At 38.6% G+C, this 26354-nt stretch overlaps 1 protein-coding gene across 2 annotated transcripts in view; it reads right to left on the reverse strand.

The window, feature by feature from the left end:
* Window positions 1-1257: 1257 nt before the first annotated feature.
* The window catches only part of mgst1.1 (microsomal glutathione S-transferase 1.1), a 229974-nt gene continuing 204877 nt past the window's right edge, over window positions 1258-26354 (reverse strand). Inside the window, exons 1-4 of one of the 2 annotated variants that reach the window (XM_053313899.1) lie at window positions 8387-8464; window positions 2672-2815; window positions 2470-2561; window positions 1258-1573 (exon numbers count right to left, since the gene is read on the reverse strand). In XM_053313899.1, coding sequence (XP_053169874.1) covers window positions 1327-1573; window positions 2470-2561; window positions 2672-2797 — 465 coding nt within the window. In that variant the 5' untranslated portion in view covers window positions 2798-2815; window positions 8387-8464 and the 3' untranslated portion in view covers window positions 1258-1326. Of the gene's footprint in view, window positions 1574-2469; window positions 2562-2671; window positions 2816-8386; window positions 8465-26354 lie in introns of those variants that run through there. The other variant, XM_053313898.1, reaches the window with a different exon arrangement.

Consider the following 26354-nt stretch of genomic DNA (forward strand, 5'->3'; position numbering starts at 1 on the left):
ACAATCTGAATCATTCTGTAAAAATGTGGTCATGAGGAGAGTTCCAAAGTGCTGCACTTTTAGATGGTGAATTAAAACATATTACTTATTATTAAAAATATACTTACTATGTTTGTGTCTGTTACAGTTTCCTGTTACAGTCATGATTATTTGTTTAGATATGTATGTACTACTAGAGCCCAGACAATAAAATCTTCCTTTGAAATAAGTTAATTTGAATTATTGTTATTTGCTGTAAGATCATGGCACAGTTACTGAAATGATTCTAATAATTATAGATAATAATAGATCATAAATAAGTAAAACCTGAGTGTAAGCTTTGTTGAATATTTAGATGTAATGACTTTCAATCAATTATTTTATTTTTATTATATCATTATCATAATTATTATCTATTTATGAATTTCACACAGATCATTACTCATATTTTTGTCCCCATATTTATGTCTTCATTATTACCTCTATGCATGCTTTCACTGTGTCTCTGAGAAAAAAATGAAAAGACAGATTCTACAATAATGTTGTTCTTGTAAATTTCAGTTCTTTAGTCTGACATGACTACATAAGAACCAAGATAAGAAATCCTGTGGCAAGACAGTTCAGTTCAAGTGGCCATGACAGATTCTACTTCAAAGTCAAGGTAATCATTGCAACAGAAAGGTGAAATTTACCTTTGTAATCATACTTTTCAAACTGAAAACCCAATGAAGTATTAGAATGATGAATTTTCAATAGATGAGCTTTTTACTTTTATCCAAGTCACATGATTTTTTCTTTGTCTAGTGTTTTTGTGTTATTGGGTTTGGTATGTATTGCTTCAGACTGCTTTGTTTCAAGACAATAGTATTATTTAAATGTAAGACAGAGCAAGATGTAAAATATAATGTCATTTATAGACTAATCTAGGTTGTAGTGGCAATAAACAAGCTGTGATTACTGCTTGTAAATTTGAACAATAACACTCATATATGTAAATATTTGAGCTTGTTACCAGTAAAATGTGGAATATACAGTAATAGAAATGATCTTGGATGATGATCACACCACAACATAACTGTGACAATACCTCAGCTGGCTGATTAGCTTGCTGTTGTATACATGTCTTCACTTGGATTTATTTTGTTAGTAAAACTGAAGCATTCATGTTGCAATTTGGGTAAAAGAATGCTATAAACTGTATACAAAGGCTGACTGACTGAACCTGAAGACTAAAAGTTAGAAAAAAATGAATGGATTTCAAAGCAAAGTGTGTAGAAATGGCAGTAGAACACAAATGAATGTGTATGTATACTTTGTTTTATGTGTGATGGTGGTCAATTATCATCTCTAAAGTATGAGTACTGCACTAAGCACTCTGTAAGCCATAGAGAAAGTGACCAGCATGCCCAGGATCCAGGAGCCACCCCTGCTGGGCTGAGGCAGAGCAGCAACGTAGGCAATGGTGTGGAAGATACGACAGCCAGCAAAGAGTCTGAAGTGAAGCAGAGCAACTGAAAGCTCAGGTCCAGTCAGAGAGTAGAGCAGGCCAACCAACACAAAGGGAATAATGTTCTCCAAGTCATTCAGGTGACATCTGGAAAACAGAAATAATAATAGTAGGCAGAATTCCATGAGTCATGGATATATTTCTTAATGAACTGTGAGCACTTCAAGCTAAAAGTGAATGTTTAATTTGAATTATTTTAGAGGCCTTGCAGAGGAAATCACAAGAAAACAGGTCATTATGAATGAATTCAGACATTTTCTTCTAAACACATTAAATAGGTCATAAATGTATTTCTAAAAAAGGTGTAAAAAGCATTTCAACCATTTTGATTTGAATTGTGGAGCTAGGCTTCACAAACTGTGTTTCAACATTTCTGTGTTCAGGATTTAGTGGGCTGGTCTGAAAATCCCCTGCTGTACATACATTCAGCGCACACTACTACTACTACAGTCTACAGTTAGCCAGTTAGCTGCCGAGCTAGCCGCCGAGTTAGCAGCAGAAAGCTCTCAGACGTAGCGTCCATGTTTCTGGTAGATGTGGTGACTTTGATTGACAGGTGACACTTGGTAGAGGGCGAGGTTTCAGCGAACGCGGTGGACACTCCCACAGCGAGTTTTACACAACTTTGAAGCATAATTTCATATATTTGGTGATTATTTTAATCATTCAAATTTGGCAGGGTGGTAAACAACACACTTTTCTGTGGTATGTCAAACTCAGAACACATTTATTCTTACTTTACACGGACTTTAACAACTTTTCATTTATTGAGAGAGCTCTTCAGTTCAGCTAACTGGCTAACTGGCTAACTGTAGTAGTAGTAGTAGTGTGTGCTGAATAGTTATACCTCTACAGCAGCAGGGGCGGGTTTATGATTTTCAGACTGGGAGAAAAGCAAACAACAAACAAACAATATGCAGTACATAAACTATAGCAGTACACAGACACAAGGTATATTTGTTTGTATAAATGTTACAATATACCTGCGGACTCGCTCCACATCAGGATCTACACAAACCAGTTTCTTGTCTTCTTTGGAGGAAACAAGTTTGGTGTCTTCTAGGTTTGCAAACACCTGATGAGACATTAGAACATAGGTAAGTGTCAGAGCTTCCTCATAATGTTTCTCTTAATGAAAGAAGTTACATTCAATAGTGTTATGTAGTAGTTAGGTTAAATAAGCACCTTTCTGGTCAGACGAAAGTAAGAGGTCAAAGGTGACATTAGCATCATCTTCAGGATGACAATTATGGCATATGTAGAAAACGCTTGGAAGACCTGGCTGTCCATCATACTGCTCTGTGATGACATTTTCCCTGTGAGAAATTACTGGAGAACAGAAATACATATTTAACTGTGCTACCCCTTAGAGGTCAGAACATCATCATATCAGTGTAACATTACATCATCTCACTTACAACATGCTGTAAATATTTCAATTACAAACCTGAAAGCCAACTCATTTCCATTCCCAGGTTATCACATACTGACTCAATGCCAATGGTAAACCACCTGCAGCACTAGAAGACACTTTGAGCATCAATTCCATTGGAAAACTGAGAGTGGGAGGACCAGCCATCCACAAGTATTCCTTTGTCAGTTCCCAAGATTACTTTTAATGATCAGATGTCCTGTCCATGATAATTCAACCAAACAATGTGATAGAGAGTATGTTAATGTGACGGTTGTCAGTTATAATTACTTCTAATATTGTAGAGAAGTGGCCATGATGTAGGCAAAACATGATAATTTATATTTATAATAATAAATAAGAAAGTGAAATCATTCATACTGCTTGCTGTGGTTTCAATTAACATAATGCCCATGGATCCTCATGTGTTGTATGATTACAGATAAATGTAGTGTAGCTTATGAAACAAAAGTACATTTGTATCTTAAGTGCATATATTGTGTTCCAGATCCTTTTCCTTTAACCTATCATATTGTTGAATTATCAAGGACACTTTAATGTTTTTGTGTTGACAAATGTTGAGGATGTCATATCATCCAAAGAAAACCTTTACATCTGAAATGACAGTGGGAAAAATAAGACAGGTGGTCCTCCCACCCTTGGTTCTCCAATGGTATTGACATTCAAAGCATCATAACATTTTGGGTGTGTTAGGATTAGGGTTGCAAAATTCCGGGAATTTTCAAACTTTCCATGGGAATTAACGGGAATTAATGGGAATTAACGGAAATTAACGGGAATAAACCAGGAATTTACTAAACTGAAGGTATGTTCTTATTAGGGAACTTAAATATAGTTGTGTAAAATAATATTTTAGCATAATCCTGACTAAAACAACCAGATATCATGCAGTACAGTTGAATATCTATGCTATCTGAGACCACGCCCGCTACATGCACTGTGCATTCCTCCATCACATGCACAGATGATTTCTACAATCCTAGACCACACTTTTGAGCCCAGAGCACACAACAACTTGAAGCCAGACTTTTGAGCCTGTGGTTTTGATGACATTATATGAAAATATATTTAGGGATATTTTTATGTGTAAGTGCTATATTTAGCCTTATGGTGGAAAAAATAAAACTGGTCAAAACCAAATAAACCACAATTTATACAGTAAATATCACTTCAACAGACAGGAGTGGAACTTTGATGTTACTAGTTATATCATTTGCACCTAAGTAAATAACAATAACAAATAGTTTTAAAAACATCTTGTATATTATGAGTTGTATCTCCACCAGGATACATTGGACACATCCCCCTCAGGGATGTGTCCCTGTCGGGGATGTGTAGCTTCACAGACACATTGTTGTATTTTTTCAGAGTTGTGTGTGGAAACCATTAAGAATAATAACATTTAGTTGTTTTTTTCATATTAAATTATAAATAATTGTATAATTTAATATAACTTCAACAGCTCAGGGACATCAAGCGACATTGTGCACTTTTTTTCATTGTCAACTTAAAATAATGTTCTGATTTTTAATGAAGGGGTGGACTTTTTTTATCCAATTAATCAATCAAATGATGATACCTTTCCACTAAATTACCCTCAGTTGCCATAAATTCCCATAAATTCCCATAATTCCCTTAATTCCCATGGAAAGTTTCCAATTTGGAATATTTCCAAAATTCCCCAGCTTAACTTCCCATGGAAATTTACCGGAAATTTTCCACCCCTTTGCAACCCTAGTTAGGATTGGAGTCAATGGATGTGTGCAACTACCACAGCTTGAGGTTGAAGCCAATGCAGCTGCTATATGCTGACTGACTGCTCTATGCTGACTGACTGCTCTATGCTGACTGACTGCTCTATGCTGACTGACTGCTATATGCTCACTGACTGCTCTATGCTCACTGACTGCTATATGCTGACTGACTGCTATATGCTGACTGACTGCTCTATGCTCACTGACTGCTCTATGCTGACTGACTGCTATATGCTCACTGACTGCTCTATGCTCACTGACTGCTATATGCTGACTGACTGCTATATGCTGACTGACTGCTCTATGCTCACTGACTGCTATATGCTGACTGACTGCTCTATGCTGACTGACTGCTATATGCTGACTGACTGTTATATGCTGATTGACTGCTCTATGCTGACTGACTGCTATATGCTGACTGACTCTCATTCAAAAAGCATCAACTTCTCTCTAGAAATACAAAGTCAATCATTCTTTTCAAAATGTCATTTGGCCTCAATCTCTAAATTCAGGCCCTCTGAGTGTGCTGGTGGTCATTTAGGAAATTATTGCTCTGTTAATAAGATTTGAAGACTTTTAGTTTTGATGTTCACCAAGTGTGCATTGATTGACAGATTTACAGTTGGTTCACCTGCTGGGGTTCAGTATCGTGCCCAAGGACATGGAATATGTGGACTGGAGGAGCCGGGAATTCAACGACCAATCTTCCAAATAGTGGAAGCTCTAGCTCTATCTCCTCAACCACAGCCCCCCTGCAATATACAGTCTATGGGCCTAATACACCAAGCTGGAAAAAGTCGCTATATAGTGGACGATTTACCATGTTCCAAGTTCCTAGGCAACTTAGTATGCAAAGTATTTTAGTTTTGACCCGTGTTCCACTGAACTAAATCCATCTTTCTTGTAAAAACCAAAATATTCACAAGTCCTCAGGAATCAGGGAAAACAACTGTAACCAGTGGCGGTCGTGGCTAGTTTTGAAATAAATAAATAAATTAAGATAAATAAATGACATGTAGTATGTTAACACCAATGTAAAACTAATCCTTCACCACACAAAGATAAGGTGAATAAATGAAATATAGTATGTAAAACTTTTTTTGTTCGTTTTTTTTTGCATTTTATTTATTTATTTATTGCATTTTCACATAACCCAATAACTTACATGTAGCTATAACGGGTCTGTATTAATTTTATAAATGTATTACTATTTATTTGGAAGCAGCAGTTTGTGTTGTGTGGCCTGGGATCATAATCATCACAGGTCAGTCTATCCTCCGCCCCTCTCCCCCCCTTGCTTTTCCTCTGAGAGTGAGACTCACTCACAACCTGCTCACAGCCTTGCAGTCGCAAGTTGATCCCCCGCCCCCTCCCCTTTGCCTTTTCTTCTGTTCTGACACACACAACCTGTATACATGACTCTCAGCAGCAAGTTGATGTGATAGTAGGGGTGCCTCATCGCCCACTGCACCAACTTGATGTGGAAATGAGCGGTATTAGTCTAGAAAACTGGCGATTTTTTTTTTTTTTTTGAGGACGCAACTTTTTTTTTCTTCTTTTTTTTTGAGAGCGCTCGTGCGCCCCCAATTACATTGCGCCCTGGGCTGTTGCCCACATTGCCCGTAGCAAAACCGCCACTGACTGTAACACATACATTATTACCCATTATGTCAACGTACACATTAAGCATGTTGCAGATGACTATATGTTGTACGTTACATGTTGTACACAGTCAAAAACTACAATGACCAATTATAACTTCAGTCCAAACTTTTTTGGGAATTATTAAATATGCGTGATAAATTACCTTATAGCACAATACAGTCATAAACAACACAAATATATATTATAACATTTTAACATCAAAGAACATACAATTATTAACACTTAAAATACACTTGACCTGTACATATACTGTGAATTAACATCATGACTTTAAATCAGTGGGGAACCCTCAGGGCCTTCTAGGCCTCCAGAGAAGGCCCAAACATAACAGCATATATCAACATATGAAATGTTAAATTTTAATTTCTCTAATTTTTTCATTATTTCATTATAATTATCTTCTAATTGTAATTTGGCCTAATTTTCTATCAAAATTGCTTCAGAAATGAAAATGTTACTTTCTTAAAATATTAAAATAGAGTTATCCAATTAGATTTTTTGGTTTGTTGTCTCTGGGCAGAAAAGGGTTTAGTGTTGCTCACTTATTGGTTAGGACTTCATCACCGGGACAGAAGGCTATGGCAGTGTATGTTTATGTAGGAAGTGACAGGTGAATTAACCAATCAGGTTTTGATTTATAGTGTCAGCACTGATAAAATCACTGTGTCCACGGCTATGGCAGAGGAGACCGACTATTTAAAAGAATTAACACAAAAGAGATAACTGTGGAAAGCCATTTCAAAGACTGGCTGTAAAAAACTATATAGGCTGTATCGCCTGAGCTGTTTTCACCGGACCGGTCATCTGCTGGGCAAGCTAGATGTCACTAACATTTAATCTACTCTGTAGACCTCTAGCTGGACAAGCAGCGCTGCAACCAAATCACTGCCCACAACAACAAAAGTCAGACAGAAAGAGGAGAAAGTGAAGCCTGCCAGGGACAATGGGACAGGATCAGCTGGGAGCCTTGGCTCTGATATCAACACAGAAAGGACTTTTCTTTTCTTGGAGCTTGAATTTAAGGACAAGCTTTATGACAGTAAGATGACAGACAGATGGACTTCATTTTCTAGTAGCCTAACTGAGGTGAGCTGTATTGTTGTTTTATATTTCGGGGGTGGAAAGAACTAATCACTACTACTCATATTACTTGTACTTTTTTTATTTACTTTTTGTATTTTTAATCATACTTAAGTATTCATTGCACTATGTAATCTACTCAGTTACTTTCCTTTCAAATCCACATTGACAACTACACATAATGGACCTACCTGGCAGTTTTGGCTGAGCTGAAGTCCCAGCTCTAACAGTCATGGATTGCCACTGCTTTAAATAATGCTAGAACATGTATAGCATGTGATTACAACAGAAACAATTCACCAAATATTCATGTGTTCCTAAGTGGCTTTCACAATAGCATTGAGATATACATGCAGACCTCCGCCAGCCAAGCCAAGACTGGAAAACCAACTGGACAAAATGTGTCACTTTCCTGAGCCCTGCATCCCCATGGACCCCAAACTCACTGTATGTCACTGGGTTTTTGGCAATTTGATTATTTTAAAATTATTTTGAAAACTTGCTTCACTAAAGAGATTCTGCATCACTACTGGACTATGTGACTTTGTCCTATAAAGGGGTCATGTGTCAAAATCTAGTTTTAGATTAGATTGTGATCACTAGCTGAATATTCATTCATTCAATTCATTAACAAACACTGGCAAGAAAAGTACAGGGCAAACATATCTGTCGAACTCACAATGTATTGTGCTGAGAGAATGAGACAATAAAGCAAAACAGATTTCCATATTTCCCCAAAATATCCAGACAACGTGATGAGTTTCCCAAATCCTGTTTAAAGGTGGGGAATGAAACACCTGGATCTTAGTCTCTGTCACAGATCTTTAAACAGGGACCAGCAAAACAAGGTAGACAAAGCCAAAATAAAGACATATCAGTAACAACAGACATTTTAGTTGTCATTGTATTTGTTTTCCAACAAAAAGCAAGACAGCGTGAGCTGTGCAGTTAAACGCATGTAGAGCTTACCTGCTTCTTTTGCACAGTCATCATGAACAACAATAACAAGTCTATCAAGTCCAAAGATCAGTTAGCTGTGAATGCCTGCAATTCATCCACAGGTTGTGTAATGTGTGGGAGGAGTCCTGACCTGAAATGATACTCCTCCTACCAGCTGCCTCTGTTTTTGTGCATGAGCCTGAAAGTAATGTACCCAAAATAAAAAGGTTACAGTTCATCACCATGGTCTCATTTGAAAGGCAACTTTTTAAATTTCTATTATATTTTAATTTAAATGTGTGAAGAAGTGTGCAGATTTTACAGCAAAAAATAAAATGTTTCAAGTAAGAAAGTAAGTATATTTTGATTAATACTGATACTGTTTAAGTTACAATTTTGTAACTGGTATTATGACTGACTGTATTGTATATTATTATTATTATTATATTATATTAAATAAAGGTAAAACAAATGAGGGACAATTCATAGACACTATGTTAAGCAATTTTAATTTGAAAAAAGAGGCCACTTCCGTCAAGCCAGAGGCTTTTGTCACGTCAGGACCTTCTGCTCCGGGGCTGCAGCTGGATGCTACTCCCGTGCAGAGCGTCCGCGGGCTCCTCCTGTTTCATACGACACACACCAGCCAATCAGTGCTTAGGATGAGGCAGCACGTGCCTCCAAAGCCAATGAGGACCCTGCACACACAGGGGCGGAGGCTTTTTTCAGTGGAGCGAACTTTTTTTCGTGGACATAGCTGTTGAAAAATAACTCAGTTTTTGATCTTTTGACTCCAAATTTAGACTGTATGAAGTCAAGACCTGTGGCTGTGGCCTAATTGTGTCTATATCCTGTATCCCTCCTGAATGTCTGTACCCATGTCATTGTATAGGCAAACCTATGGGCGAGGAAACGACCCCATTATTGCAACCTCTGCCACTCTTTGTCAGTAAGTCACTTTGTCACTCGGCCAGCTGACTTCATCGCTCGCTCGCTCACTCACTCACTCACAGAAATCTGCATGTGTAGAGCAGTCCAGTCAAAAATATTACACAAAAAGTATTGCTAAGTTTCATTTTATTGTTGCTGTTTATTGTTGGTGCCTGGACACTGACAGGCCAGCAAAGGTTGGGAGAGATATCAGGAAATGTATTTCTACTCTTGAAGTGCCCTGTCATTTTTTCTCTGGTGGATTCCATTGCTGCTTTCAGCATAGCCAGCTTCTCTCCTCTGTGTTCTTCATCTTTCCATCAAACCTCAGTCAACACATCGTTTCCAGACTGTGGCTAGACTTCAGCGGCATTAAGTCACAATCAATTTTGTCTCAAACTCCTGTCATATCCCTTTAATCAAACATGTGTCATGGTGACGTGTTCTGGATGCCAGGTGTTTGAAAAACTCAGTCTGAGCTTGAACAAAGAGCAATGTCTGGCCAGTATGAGGTGCTTTAAAAAGTGTGTGCAAAACACTTGATAAAGAGACCAACCTCGTTATTTCTCCCCCTTCACAAGCCCCAGTCTCAGTCACATCCCAGTAAGCCCTGTACATGCACTTTGTTGGGAAACCAGTTTGGGAGGGGAGTCACAGCTTGTTATGTTGTGAGTGAGTGGTGTCTGCCTAAGAAAAATTGAATTTTGATGATGTGTCTTTTTGGCCTAAGGCATGTTCTCCATGTTTGATATGCTGATACATGTGAAATCATGATGCTCATGACAGGTGACATGCTTACAAATGATGTTAGCTTTCTCAGCTCCTTTCATTTTCCAGCAGCTCTGTACACTGATGGTTGCAGTATGCATGGAGCACTCATTGTGATTATTAGTCTTTATGGAGAACTGAGTTACACTGAACAAGCTGCCCTTTGCTTACTTCCAGTGAAGCATTCATCATTCCTTATTGGATATCTTTCAAGATTATTCAACTATAAAAGTGATGTGTGAATTATTTTGGGAATCTGATATTTTTTTATTCCAAGGTCAAGCTGTTATTGTGTTAGGACAAACATAAGCTGCCATTCTGTGAACTGAATATTAACAATATCACCAAATTACATTATTTTATAACATCATCAGGAATTTGTAGGGTTTCTCAGATAACAACAAAGTAACAAGTTTTGGCTCAGTTTGGGCATGTATATTTTTTATCTTATAATGATAATAAAAGACAAAGACTTGTACTGAAAACTGAAAACATTGGGTCCTTATTTTCTCAAAAAACTTGACCTGAGTGTAGATTTTAATTGACAATGACTCCAATTAAGTTTTATGCATCATGTTATACACATTTTAAGACATTTCTGCCAGCCACATTTAATGTATTGAAAACTTTGATGGATGAGGATATGTGTCTATGTCAAACCATGTCTAAGTAATTCAGATATGTGCATGTTCACGGCTTTCTTACACAGACCACTCGATCGATCACAGATTTACTGATGCAGACATGGAAAAATCTAATGAGGAGGTGAAGCATAAATGTTCAAAGAGAAATAAGTCGGATGTAATTAAACTGAGAGAAAAAGCCTGACACACAATAAGTTTATAATAGTTTACATTTTGCCTTAAAAGTGAGCAGTGGAATTTCATATTACTCAGGAAATTTACCATAAAGATAATTACAAACATTTATCAGCAACGCAAAAATATGCTAAAACCATATGTGCAAATCTCTCTCTCTCTCTCTCTCTCTCTCTCTCTCTCTCTCTCTCTCTCTCTCTCTCTCTCTCTCTCTCTCTCTCTCTCTCTCTCTCTCTCTCTCTCTCTCTCTCTCTCTCTCTCTCTCTCTCTCTCTCTCTCTCTCTCTCTCCCTCTCTCATGTGTGGATGATGAGGGCTCCGCGCTGCACAGTGTTGAACTTTAGGACCCAGCAGTCTGCACAGAAAGCTCCTCTCAGTATTAAAGCTTCTTCATCTAACAGGTTAACATCCAAACAAGGGCGCGCCGTTGTGAAGAAAGAAACACATGAATGGGACTTTATGTATGACACTCACTGACTTCATTGAATCCACCTTTGCTTCATCAGCTGTTTCTAATCATCTAAAAACCTGCAGTAATATTCATCAAACCTCTGACCTCAGTATGAACCTCAGTCTGCATAAAAAACATACAGTATGACAACTAATAATTACTGACATGTATGATAAATTATAATGTATGTGTGGTATTTTAAAATGAGGCAGGATACAGAAGACCATGAAATAAATAAAACACCAGGATTAATAAAGCCTGGATGTTAGCCTAGTCGGGACCAGGCTAGCCGTACAGAATAAATCTCCATGGTAACTTTTGCTCCTCTGCCTTCATTCAACCGAGTCCTGGCTAAATTCAGCCAGGATAGCCAGGAGATCCTGGCTTAATGCGCTATCTAGGTTTTGTGCAACAGCTCTCTGTTCTCAGAGTTTGAACAATGTTTGTCTGCAGAGTACAGAGCAGGCGTTTGTGGTAGCAAAAAAATAAAACAGCTAGTACAGTTCCCTAAAAGGCTTTTTTATGTTCATTGGAGTGTCACCTATGTATTTATATTAGTTATACTCAAGAATAAAACCAGTAATTCATTTTTATTGTGATTAGTAAGAATATACCGTGGAAAAATGTCATTCAGTGTAACACTAATTGTTTTAACAAAAAGTCTTTTTTTTAAATGGACACATTTATCACATTCATTTGGTTCTATATTTATGTTTAGACTGTCAGAAATATAACTACCCAGAAAACATTACATTATTTCATTTTGAACACCACATATTTGATGCGTCATTCGTACAACTCTAAATTTGTTGAAGGTTTTTAGCAAACATTTAGTGCCTTGCACTGAATTTTTTTCTTAAATGTTTAAAAATACCTTTCACTACACCTTTAAGATTTGTTTTTGTCTCTGTGAGTCAAAAAAGACAAATTACGGTATTTAAATATACAATTTTGGTGTTACACTATATGACAATATTACGTTACACTGAATGACATTTATCAAAATGGCCCAAAAATATTGATTAAATGTGATTCCTTTAGCAACAACAATAATGATCCTATAAACAATTATCTGCAGCATCACCAGTATTTTTTTAAAAGTTAAAAACTGTATAGAAATCAGGACAAGATGTTTAAGATGTCTACAGTTTACAGATAATGTGCCTTACAATACATTTAAATGCCATAACATAGTTAAAAATAATATATATATATATATATATATACATATATAATATCCACTATTAATACAACAACTAAATACAACAAATAAATATGATGCATGATTAAATGTTATAAACTAGTGAACACATGGAATAAAAATGCTACTGTCATTCAGTGTAACGTTTCTGTCATTCAGTGTAACATGTTTAACAATGGAGAATTTGTTGTACTGAATGACAGAAACGTTACACTGAAGGATGGATCTCACACACACATTTATCAGGCAGTTCCTTTGCTACCTATATAAAGTTATGACCTTCACCTATAGACATTATCATTAATTATCATATTCAATATAGCTTTTTAAAAAATCATAATATTTAAAGTTTGTTTTCTGTGTCGCACTGAAGGACATACATTTTTGGACCATGGGTTACAAGCGGGTGAAAAAGTGAAATTATCAAATATTATAGAGAGATGTAGTCACCTGACCACATGGACAGAGGGTCCTCTATGGGTCCTTTTCATGATGTCACACACTGTCACATGATCAGCATCATCAACATAAAATAAGTTGCCCATTATTCTACATAGTGTTGCAAACACTTACATAATCATGCCATGGGTGTCAATTTATATATTAGGATGGTTTTCTACATTTTAAAAACAATTTTGTCATTAGAATTTAACTCGGGACAATTACACTGAATGACATTTTGACAGTTTAGAGCTCAATAACTCCCTTAATTTAATACTTTGACACAAACATTCTTCTGAGTGAAAAGAAGGCTAAGGGTTGAGTGTTTTAATATTATATTTATAAATATTTATCTTTTTATTTTAAATTAATGGCCCCGGGACACTGAATTTACACGTCTCGTCTTTGACACATTAATAACATTTTACTATTTGTACTTTTTTTCATGTCAGGAGTTACCAGTAGTCAATACATTATGATCACATATCATGTCAATAGCTGACATTAAAATTTGACTTTTCCAACTTGTCTTATTCTGCTGTAAGTTTCCAGTCTGTGCCCCAACCAAATGGAAAGGTAACTGAATGCCTCCAATTGATCTTAAATATCAGCAGCCAGGCTTCATTCTTTGTGCAGCAGATTCCCCAAGAAAAATAATGTCCTGTGATTTCCCACAAGGAGTTGTAATGGCTAAAAGCTGAATTGATTCCTCACCAGCCCTGCCAGTAATTAGAATGCTGGCTGCAATACACTGCCATTGATTTCTTATAGTAGCCAGGTTATGCTGCTGGTACAGGGCAACAATGACTAAGTTACAGCCTGGCCAATGATCCTAATACCAGAAGCCAAGCACAGCTATTGATTTCATTACAGAATGCCTCCTAGGTTCTAGGCACATACATTTTTGTATTGATCAGTGGTGGTGTCCACATTACTTTCAAAACTGTCACACATGCAGCCGCCAATCAATGAAAACAGAATGCTGAGTGCATGGAATTGCATAGGTACAGAGGGGCGCAATAAATTTGGCAGCGTATAATCAGGATCTGGAAGGTGACCCTGACTGACAGAAGTATGAGTATTTTCACTGCAACCTGTGGGATAACCCATAGACATAGTGTGATTGACTTGTCAGCTACAATTACACACACACACACATAATAATAATAATAATAATAACAGTGATAATAATAACATTTACTTTACATTGTCCAATCTGCTCCAAATTTCAGTCCAGACCTGTAGTCATATTTAGTCACAGATAAGGCACCACCTAGAAACAGAAAGTCAGAAATATCTAATTTGCTTTAAATGTAAATGGTGTGGTCTATAAATACATCATGATGTATAATTAGTGGTTGTTTTCTAATACTTAATAACTGTGTGAGTGCAATGACAAGCAGTAAGGTGGTAGGTGGTACAGTAGGCAGACTATATGGGACTCTCCATCACGGTTGGATTGGCGATTGGGAGTATCAGGATTTTTCCCGGTGGGCCGATAAATAATGGAACGATGGCTGCCCTTTTTTATTTTTTATTTGTTCATTTAGTTTTTGCTGCGCCTTGCAGACACAGCAGAGGCTCATTGGCTTGTCTGTCTAAAGAATACCTGGTCCAATGGCCCTATGATAGGCTACAGAGACCCAGGAGTCCCCCCCCCCCCCCCCCCCCCGTTCACCTTTAATGACAAGCAGTCATGATGAGAGAGACTGAGAAAAACAACAACACACCAGCACATGAAAAATAAAGCGAGGATTACAAAATGGAGAATGCGGGTAAAAAACAAAAAGGAAGTGGTGATACAGTCTTCAGCAGGTGTGATCCTACCAGCATGGTGTGTATTAACACTCACATTAAATGTTCAGAATGGTTACTTAACTGTCTTTGAACTTTACTTGACATAATAAATAGCAAACTCTGCATAGTGTGGCGTGTTACAAGTAGGCCTAAATCTAGTTATCCAAAGTATTGGAAAACAATCATATTCATATACTATCCTGATGAATTAATTAGTTGCTTTTATTAACCACTTAACCACTATTTTCATCAAAGGATGCCACATAATTGCAAATCTGCAAGTTTGCAACTCACATGTTGCAATGTGATGTGGTTTGAGCATATCGCATATAGATCTGAGGTGCAATGTGAGCTGGGCGGCAGCTGAAGGCGGGGACCTTGGCGGTCTGACCCTCGGCTGCAGAAGCTAGCTCTAGGGACGTGGAATGTCACCTCTCTGGTGGGGAAGGAGACTGAGCTGGTGCGTGAGGTTGAGAAGTTCCGGCTAGATATAGTCGGCCTCACCTCGACGCACAGCAAGGGCTCTGGAACCAGTCTCCTCGAGAGGGGTTGGACTCTCGTCCACTCTGGAGTTGCCACTGGTGTCAGGCGCCGGGCAGGGGTGGCAATACTTATTGCCCCCCGGCTTGGTGCCTGTATGTTGGAGTTTACCCCGGTAGATGAGAGGGTAGCCTCCCTCCCCCCGAGTATCCTACTCCTTGAAGGGGGTGCTGGAAAACACTCCCCCTGGGGATTCCCTCGTTCTGCTGGGGGACTTCAACGGCCATGTTGGTAGCGACAGTGAGACCTGGAAGGGTGTGATTGGAAGGAACGGCCCCCCCCGATCTGAACCCGAGCGGTGTTCTGTTATTGGACTTCTGTGCTCGCCACAGATTGGGAGGGGGAAGGTGGGGACGGTGCGCTGCTGACCTCGACTCAGGACGTTGTGGATCGGTGGAAGGAATACTTCGACGACCTTCTCAATCACACCGACACGCCTTCCGGTAAGGAAGCAGGGCCTGGGGACTCGGGTGTGGGCTCTCCTATCTCTGGGGTGGAGGTCGCCAAGGCGGTTAAAAAGCTCCTCGGTGGGAGGGCCCCGGGGGTGGATGGGATCCGCCCCGAGTTCCTCAAGGCCCTGGATGTTGTGGGGCTGTCATGGTTGACACGACTCTGCAGCATCGCGTGGACATCGGGGGCAGTGCCTCTGGATTGGCAGACTGGGGTGGTGGTCCCTCTTCTTAAGAAGGGGGACCGGAGGGTGTGTTCCAATTACAGGGGAATCACACTCCTCAGCCTCCCTTGGTAAGGTCTATTCAGGGGTGCTGGAGAGGAGGGTCCGTCGGATAGTCGAACCTTGGATTCAGGAGGAGCAGTGTGGTTTTTGTCCAGGCCATGGAACTGTGGACCAGTTCTACACCCTCTGCAGGATCCTTGAGGGTGCATGGGAGTTTGCCCAACCAGTCCACATGTTTTGTGGACTTGGAGAAGGCATTCAACCGTGTCCCTCGGGGAGTCCTGTGGGGGGTTCTCCGGGAATACAGGGTACCGGACCCCCTGATAAGGGCCGTCCGTTCCCCGACCCGACCCCGGATAAGCGGAAGAGGAAGGTACCTGCTATTTTCACAATTTTTGATCTTTTCTACCTATAATGACTTCCCCCAAATCAGGTCACCAGAGTTTAAGTGTTTTAAATGTCAACATTCACCTTTCTTCATGCCCACAGTCCAATGTGTTCATGAAGGACATTGATCTAACAACATAACACATATGTAGCCTATGATGCTTTACATATTTTTTTCAGTCAGTGTTTATGGTTTATTGCTCGTTCAACAGGTTCACATTATACAGTTAAAACTAATTCAAGCCTATTCAAGTCTCCAGAATATAAGGGATATTGTTCAGTATACTACTGTTATTAAGGGCTTGTGTGTTATATAGTATCTGCGCACGGATTGTAGTGGGCCGGTCTGGACCAAAAAGTCAAGGGCCGAAGTTTTGTCCCAGTCCAGGCCTGCTCTCCATGCATCCAAAACAGTTGTGCCAATCACAGTTAAATGTGATAACAGCTCAACAAAAGTTTTTCTTCAGTAATTGTCTGGATGGTTCAGAGCATCACAACATGAACACTTTACCATCTTACCATTTAATACTTCATTTATCAAAATATTTTTTTTTCTCCTGTTCAGGCACAGATTAGCAAAGCTTCTTTATTATTTGTAAGGTAAATGGTAAATGGACTGAACAATGTAGCGCATTTCTAGTCTTTCTGACCACTCAAATCGCTTTTACAATACAAGCCACATTCACCCATTCACACACATTCATACAACGTTGGCAAAGCCATCAGAGGTTAGAAGAGGAGCCAGGAACCAAACCACTGATCTTCTAATTAGTGGATGATCTGCTCTGCCTTCTGAGCAACAGCAACCCCTAGTTCAGTTATTTTTAGATTCCTTAACTGTTCAACATGTAACCCAAGACACTTAACACCAATTCCTCCTGTTGCTGTGCCAACGATGTATGAATGTGTATGAATGATTAGTTTCCCTCTGATGAGCAGGCACCCTGTGTGGTAGCCCCAGCTGTCAGTGTATGAATGAGACATGGAATGTAAAAGTGCTTTTAATGGTCATAACGACAAGCAAAGCCCTATATAAGTACAGTCTATTTACTATTTACCAACCTTTTCCAGTTGTGTTTCATTGTAGCTCGAGTGAGTCAGGTGATATGTCAAGGTTTTTCTGACCATGTTAGACAGGATCACACTGAACAGCTGATATCTGAAACCAACTTGCAGTCCCAAGTGATGAGTGATATTAGGAGTGAGTAAACCATCTACAGCTTAGGGACTGATCTGTTGAGCTTAACATCTGCACACACATACCCAACATACATCATGTCATCCAGTGATTCAGTGTGTTTGTAAGGGTTTTGGTGATAGCTTGCCCGGGTGCTAAGGGTGCTAAGCCTGGCTGCCTACACACCTTTCCCTTCCAAATGGCACTTAATGAAGAAGCTCATTAAGCATCAGCAGTTGCTTTACACTCTAAATGAGGGCCACAGAGCTACTCATTAGGCTCAGGCCTTTAGGCTTTGTCTTTTCACCAACCACTGACAGTGGCTCATCACCTTCATTACATCCACAAGATCAAACGGTATATCAGTATAAAACAAGCAAAACAACACAAATCAAAAGCTTCATACCCATCCGGTATCCGGCCCTGCTATGCCAATTCCCTTCTCAGATCATCCATTCTATATCCATGCAATGTTATTTTTAAACATGTTTAAACACGTTTTCATTTCCTCACTACAGTTCTTTCACAAATTAATTCATTGTCTTTGACATTTTGACTGTGATACAATCATATTTTGCATTAGTCCTCACTAATTGTTGACTTTCTCTCATTTGAAACACTTTGATTCTGTCAGGTAATAATTGATTTTCTTTGCTTTGTACGTGATTTAAACTGTTTTTAAGTCAAACAGATCTTTACAGTTTAGTGCTTTAATCAATAATCATTATATAGCACCAAATCACAACAAAAGTTATCTCAAGGTACTTTACACTATGTGTGCAGAGAGAGAACGACTAAGGAGGAAAAAGAGAGAGAGGGAGAGAGGGAGACAGATGCACAGCAACAACATTGCTAATAGTAATAGAGGTATGACTAATGATAATAAAAAGAAGAGCAGAATGGTCTTCAGGGTCTTTATTTGTACAGGACTGCTCTCCACACCTGTGACATGAGAGAGCACAAACATTTGAAAGAAAAAAAGGGATTTTGTCGGTTTGTTTTATATTTCCCCTCACTTCCACTTCAATTTTTTGACAGTTCTCAAATTCAGCTGTAGCTTATTAGCATCGGACCAACTACTACCAACTATTGCTGCAACAGAAACTAATTGTGTCATTGTTGAGCCATTTCTAAGCTCTAGTAATACATGCACTGCATATTCTTATTTTTTCTTTGTACTTTCTATTAGCTCTCAAACAATAATGCTGTTCACACAATCCATTATATTTTTGTGATAAATATATCCAATCTTGTATAGAATATGTTTCTAGTATTTTAGGAAGTGTAGAAGTGTAGTAGTACATGTCTATCTCCAGCCTTGTTAAGATGGCTTGCACTATTTTCATTTCGCTAAGATATCTGCTTGTAGAGACAAATACTGTATGTGTAAGAGGTTTCAATGCACACTCAATAATATTTTAACCATAGATGTTGATTACTGATTTGACAGATTTTTCTTCTTGTATTTTTTTTGTATTTCCTTAGTTAGGCTTCATTTACATCTTTCATATAGACTTTATTCCAGTCTTGTTTCATTAAGTCTCCTTAAAAGAGTTGATTGCATCTTGTGTTTTGTATCTGATTAGGCTGCATTGTTTATTGTCCTTGTCAGACTGGCAGATTGTCACTTATCTCATTTATTAGAAGTCAACTTACTACTTTCCTATCACTAACATTGGTAAATATATTGTCAATTAGTGTAGCACTCTGTGTTGTTATTCTAGTTGGCCATTTAATAGAGTGATATACTGTAGGCTCATACTGTACAATGAGTTGATTAATTAACTTGTAGTATGGTCAAGCGGATTTGACAAACCATTGACTGGTTAACATATGTATGACACATTCATCCCTGAATGTATTGATATAAGATCCAAGTGTACTGTATATACAGTTTATTAGTATATTCTTTGATTTCTTAATCTCAGTTCTACAGTGATGTATTCCATGATATTGTCTATAACCAGTGACATGCTACCAACAGATTTACTTTTATAGCATTTATCAATATATAAACCAACTCCCATAGCCTTTTTTTGATTTTAATAAAACACACTTCATATTCCTCTATATCGACCATATTAGCTTGTTCGTCATTAAAGGGATTGTTATTACTTTGAATTTTTTATGCATTTGTGTTAAACAATGTTTGATCTTTTAAAAGTTTTAATTTAAAATGTATTATTGATATTATTACATCCATTATTACATTCCTGTTAAACTGTTATTCAATATTCACAATGATTCACTTGTAATTTAAGTTCTGTGTTTTCAAATGTTTTCAGTCAGTCGTTATCTGATCATTATCTCAAGATGGAGATAACAGTCAAAATGTATCATGATACAACATTGGATTACTTCAGCTTTCTCCCATTTGAGTAGTCCATTTTTATGTTTTCTCTTCGTAAAAGAAATAATCATAGAAGGTTTCTTGATTTTGATTTGACACCCTTCAATGCTGTCGCTGTCAATGAATATGCCTCTGTTGTGGAAAAAAGCAATCACCTGTCACTCCAGGCAGTCCAGTTCAGGCTTGGTGGGCTCCTCCGTGTCTGTCACTGTCACTGCCTGGGCATATGACCGAGGCCTGGTCTCCAACCTGCTCACAATAATGTTATTTATGCAGGTATACTGCTCCAGGTCTGCCACTCTGCTCTCCAAAAGGGGAAACCCTGCTTCTTGGCATTTTGTCTTTTCAGTTAATTGATTTCACCCATCAAATCCATTTCCAATCTCCTTGACTTCCTCATTTGTAAATGCACAGTTCTTCTTTGTATGTATTCTTAAAAGATAATGTAAAAAAGCTATAGTTAAAGCAGCCAGGCTGGGAAGAAGGTCCTTTTTGCTGAAAATAAACACATCAGAGTTAAGAGTATGCATTCAGCGTCCCATAATAACAATAACTCTTTATTTATAGAACACTTTACTAAACTCATGTTACAAAGTGCTTCAGAGCAGCTAATTGAAACCAGCATGTCATACAAAGCAAGTGTGAAGCAGGTGTAATCAGTGACAGACTGGGAAAATGCCAAGGGCCGTGATTCCTCAAATCGAGTTTAAAGACCGTGTAAAGTGAAAATATATTTGTGTTCTGAGTTAGTCACATCACAGACAGATGTGTTATTAACCATCCTTCCAAATTTGAATGCTAGAAAAATTGTCTAAGTCTGTAAAATTATCTTTTAAAATCATGAAAAATCAAGCACTTCTCTGTGCTGTCAAACGCTGGGGGCGTGTCTGCTGAAGGCGCTGGAAACACACCCACGCCTCCGTGTAACATAGCAACAGTAGCAATGGACGCTAGCGCTAACAACAGCATTGCAGTGACCCAGCCCTACATGTTTGTGCTATCAGAGCCAGACACTGACTCGGAGTCAGACAATGAACACACACAATCTCGTGCCTCACAGTCTGCAACAGAATGGTAATGTATTTCTCCTATTTATGCAATTTAGCAATATGTATTACTGACTATGGGCTCATCCCTATGTTCCCCGCTTTGTATGTGACCGGGGAACATTACGCTCCCACTGACTATTATATCCTAGCTAAAAAACGTTAGGGTTTCATGTAATGAAGAATTGTGATTGTTTTGTCTGTTCACAGATTAAACACTTGATTTTTATTACAGTTTCGTTAATTTAATTACTCCTTTTGTTTATACCTAATAAAGGTAGTAGCTACTAGTATTTGTTTCTAAGGGTGTAGTGGGTGGTAAACCCAAGAAAATTCAGTTTGTCCAGCTTTGAAAGGAGGCAGTTTACTCGTTTTTTCAGATCACACTACTCAACAAATGTGGGGAAACGCATTAGGTAACTAATTAGACTACAAAAAAGTAAAATATAACACTAGTCAGTTTCACTTAGTCAGTTACTTACCTGTCTTCTGATTAATTCGTGGATTGCTGAATGTCATCATAAGACAATATGCTTCAACTGATTAGGTCATTTTGCTGAACCGGGCTTCATACTGAACTGACAACTGAAATGGTGCACATTTGTCACACTGTGATTAAAAATGTACTTGTGCAGGTGCACATGTGGAGAATGCAGAACAATGCCCACAGAGGTTGAGCATGTCTGCTGCAAGGAGCTGAATGCTGTATGTAAATGAAAACTGTTTTTCACAATAATAATTCAAATAATGAATACATAAGCAGCAGCATACTAGATGTCTAGCACTAAAACACCTATTACACATATTCCTATAGGTTCATAGTAGATGTGTAGAGCTGCCTGAAGAGCCACGCTGCATGACTCTTCATCCAGGCTTGGAGCCAGTCTGCCTGAACCCCTACTCCCTGCAAAATGCCCTAAACATTTATCAGGCAGATCATGGACCACTGGCGGAAAAGGAAAGATCTGGGTAACGTAGACAATATAATAATTGTTTTACTGATTTCGGATATTTATAAATTACACTTGTGTTGATCAAATGACATGCATTTCAAAGACAGGTAAGGTTTAGTACCCGGGAATAAACTTACATCATTTATACAATCATATTACAGTTGACTAATGTATACAGTGTATTTCATTTACACTTAAAGCACGAGTGATGCTTGACTGTATCCATTTTAATCCTTCATCTTCCTGAGCTATATATAAACTCTCATGTCGGACAGATTGCAGACAATAAATACTGGTTCATTCTGTAGCTGTTTTTCACTACATAGTAAATCAACCAGCATGTACATCACCTTGATATATAGATGTATAATCTGAATGCACATGATTGGACATTTATACAAGCAATCACTAGATTATTATTATTATTATTATTATTATTATTATTTCTGAAAATGTAGCTGTGTGGTCGTGGAAATTCCTTGGAATAAAAAAACTGCGGTCCATTTTCTTGTCCATCCATTTAGCCAATATGATGAGGTAGACTGCAGGTTGATGAATCAAACTCATCTTCCGAGGTCCCAATCTCTAAGACATGACAAAAAATGTGGAGGGAAAGGCTTTTTGTTTATTACATCACTCAAACAAATAAGTTCAGTTTGGTTTCAGATGTGTTGTCTTTTAGAAGAACCTATGTCAATAATGTTTTGTGAAAGACAGCTCCAGTGTCAAATTTGATTACACAAAGGACAACATACCAAAAGTAAACATACATAAAAATATAAATCAAAGTATTTTTCTACATTTTTTATTACAGGCGTGCTCGCTACCTGGCCTACAGGAGTTTTGTGTCCTGGTGCTGGGGATACCTGGGAAAGGACAACCGGGTTGTCATCCCCTCCTGTGTTGTCCTCCGCATTCATCAGGAGTACCCTGATGAAGATGGGGAATACACAGGTTTTAAACCTCCCCTTTAGATTGATTTATTATTTATAGTTTATTGCTTACATATATTGTTATTTGTTTATAAAATGTGTCCAATATAAAATAAATGTATTATTGAGTAATGATATATTTGTGTGTGTCACAACTTACTTCTTTTACAATGGAGGCTGGTGGAGCTCTGGTCCTGAGATTGGCTGAGGCAGGAGTAGGCTTGGGCGGTATAAAGGTGTTGCAGTATACCAAGGTGCTTTCTGAGTGCTTCATACTGTTATAGTGGTTTAATTTCAAATGTTTTAGTCACCACGGAAATTAGTCGCCAGAAATGTGTAATAAATACCATACACCAAGGTAAATGTCTGGAAGCTATGAAGGCTTGAAAAAAATATATACCGCCCAAGTCTAGGCACAAGGTAAGTCACAGGAACAGTGGCTGCCAGATATGCTGGAGGAAGACACTGAGACCTGTACATGGGAAAAGAAAACAGGAATAAGGAAAAGAGACGTTAGGCTGTCATCATGACCACTGCATACATACATACAACATACCTTGTGGGTACCTCGGAAGCCACTTTGACGCTCATTTTAGGTGTCCCTCGGTCCATGTTTTACATTACACACAAACGTAAAACCTCAGTCTACATATAATTCCTTCCTTGTCATAGCTATATTGGTGCACATAAAATATTACCTGTCGATTATCATTGTGTTGTCAGATGGATGACGCTCAGGGAATACGGCCAAATTATGTCACGATTACATGCATGCTAACATTACACGGGCATGACAGGGTGCATGATGTAAAATCACTTTCAGGATTTGCACATTCAGCAAAATGCATTTAATTGCCTAAATGTACAGTATTATAACTTATAAGCACATAACATTACTTACACTCTCTGTCGGGCACATAATGCCGGTGGCGGTGATGATGGCACCTGCTGTCGGCGGGATGGGAGGATGTAAGCCGGTGAGGGAGACGGTCGGTGGCGGGCTGGTGGTGGTGATATTGGCACCTGCTGTCGGCCACTACCCTGGACACTGTGGCATCCAGTGAAGATGCACACACGAGGAGGAGACATGACTAGTTAGTTAGCTAGCTGAAAATTACCTTAATTGATGCTATCCAAAACGCGAGAGCGAGCTGGAAAACGACTGAGGCTAATGCGCTGAATGTATTTATACTGCAACAGCAGCAGGGGCGGGTTTATGCTAATCTGAAATCTGGGTCTGGGTCTGAAATCTTGGCCACGTTACGTAACGCGGCCAAGATTTCAGACCCGCCTACTAAATCCTGACACAGAAATCTGGAAACACAGTGTGTGAAGCCTAGCTCCACAATTCAAATCTAAATGGTTGAAATGATTTTTACACCTTTTTTAGAAATACATTTATGACCTATTTAATGTGTTTAGAAGAAAATGTCTGATTTCACTTTACACGGTCTTTAAAGTCCGTGTAAAGTAAGAATAAATATGTGTTCTGAGTTTGACATACCACAGAAAAGAGTGTTGTTAACCACCCTGCCAAATTCTGAATGATTAAAACAATCGCCAAATATATGAAATTAGGCTTCAAAGTTGTGTAAAACTCAAACTCAAAAGCTTTTTTCTCTGCTCCCAGACGCTGTGGGCGTGGCCGCCGAGTTCACAGAAGCCACGCCCCCTACTAAGTGTCACCTGTCAATCAAAGTCACCAGCTCTACCAGAAACATAGACGCAACATCTGAGAGCTTTCGCGGCTAGCTCGGCTGGTAGCTCGGCGGCTAACTCAGCTAACTGGCTAACTGTAGACTGTAGTAGTAGTAGTGTGTGCTGAATGTATTTATACCTCTACAGCAGCAGGGGCGGGTTTATGATTTTCAGACCCGCCCACTAAATCCTTAACACGGAAATCTTGAAACACAGTTTGTGAAGCCTAGCTCCACAATTCAAATTTAAATGGTTGAAATGCTTTTTACACATTTTTTAGAAATACATCTATAACCTATTTAATGTGTTTAGAAGAAAATGTCTGAATTCACTTATATTAATTACACAGTCTTTAAGGTTAGAAGATGATGTGGTCATAGTTTTTTTTAAAACAAAGTTGACTCGTGGTTTGAAACAGGTGGTGAACATGAATCTCCAACATGAAGTCAAATTAGAACTAGCAAGTCAAGCAAACTGCAATTTATTAATTCAAATGGCAAATGATAGCTATAAACAGTCCATGCAAGAAAACACTTTCACTGGACTGTATTTTCTCATCAGCGTCCTTACATAAATAACAGAGAACACAAATTATATGTATAGAAAATCCTTTAGTTGGTCTATGAATAGTGTGTTTGGAGTCAAGAGACTTGTCAAAATGAAATCAAATGAAGGTAACATCACACCATGGAAACTAGTCAAGAACATCATCAGTGACCTCAAGTGATCCTAATAGAAAGTGAGTGACAGTGAGCGTTCTGTGTCGGTTGATCGGCAAAGATGAAACAAATCAGGAGTTCTGTCTCAATACATGTTTTAATACGAGCTCTGTTCAGGTCTGCATTCCTGAGACACTGACAAAGATTCGCTTCCGAGCACAAGAGTCTTATACTGTCACAAAAAGGGTCAAATATTGTCAGTACACAATTTGACCAGAATGTGATATCCTTTTTGGGGCACCCCTAGCTATTCCAGTCTACAGTATTATCAATCAATCGACATGTTTCTTTAGACTCAACGGCGTTATGCTTGAGCACAGCATGACTACAAAAATACATACTAACAGTGAACTATTAATGATGTGCAACCAAATGGAGATAATTGCGGACAGCATGCCATACTGAGTGTTCATTGTGTGTTCATCTGCAATGACTGTCCTCCCTCGCCAGTGTTTGGCAGAACAAAAGCAATGCACTCTGGGTGATCAGGACAGGAGAGGCTTCCATGCAGTGGGAGGGGCAGTCACACCTCATTAGGGCGCTATTTTAACAACGCTCTTTCTCCTCATGCTGCGGAGCGACATGAAACCACGACTTGACATACCATGCTTTCCCTCTTAGCCCTCACAAAGGGATATAAATCTCCTTTGGGCAGGATAATTAGCAAGATAATTTTATCCATAATGATACTTGTCAGTCAGGAGTGCTGATGAAATTAAAGAACTTCTTCTCTGTGAAATTTCTTCCCCGATTTATCCCCAGATTTATGTGTCAGGGGAAGAAGAAAAGGAAAAAAGAAACTAAAAGTCTGAGAAACTTTTCCATCTATAATAGGCTGACTCCATAAATCCTGACAGTGTGAGCGGCGTGTACATTCCTCACTTGGCCTCAAGACAGAAGTCAAGCTCACATCAATTTACAACAAAGTTTACAGACGAACAAGTGGTCATTGTTGATACTATATTAAAATCATTCTCAATGAAAAACTCCTGTAGTGCTGTGGCAGAACATAATGTGCTCATTGTGCGGCTTCTGTCATCAGAGAACATCATTCCACTTGACACTTAATTTGCTGTTCACACACATGCTGGTAAATATGCAGACATTTGTGTTGT

Source organism: Scomber japonicus, chromosome 23 (genome assembly GCF_027409825.1).
Source record: "Scomber japonicus isolate fScoJap1 chromosome 23, fScoJap1.pri, whole genome shotgun sequence".
Lineage (NCBI taxonomy): Eukaryota > Metazoa > Chordata > Actinopteri > Scombriformes > Scombridae > Scomber > Scomber japonicus.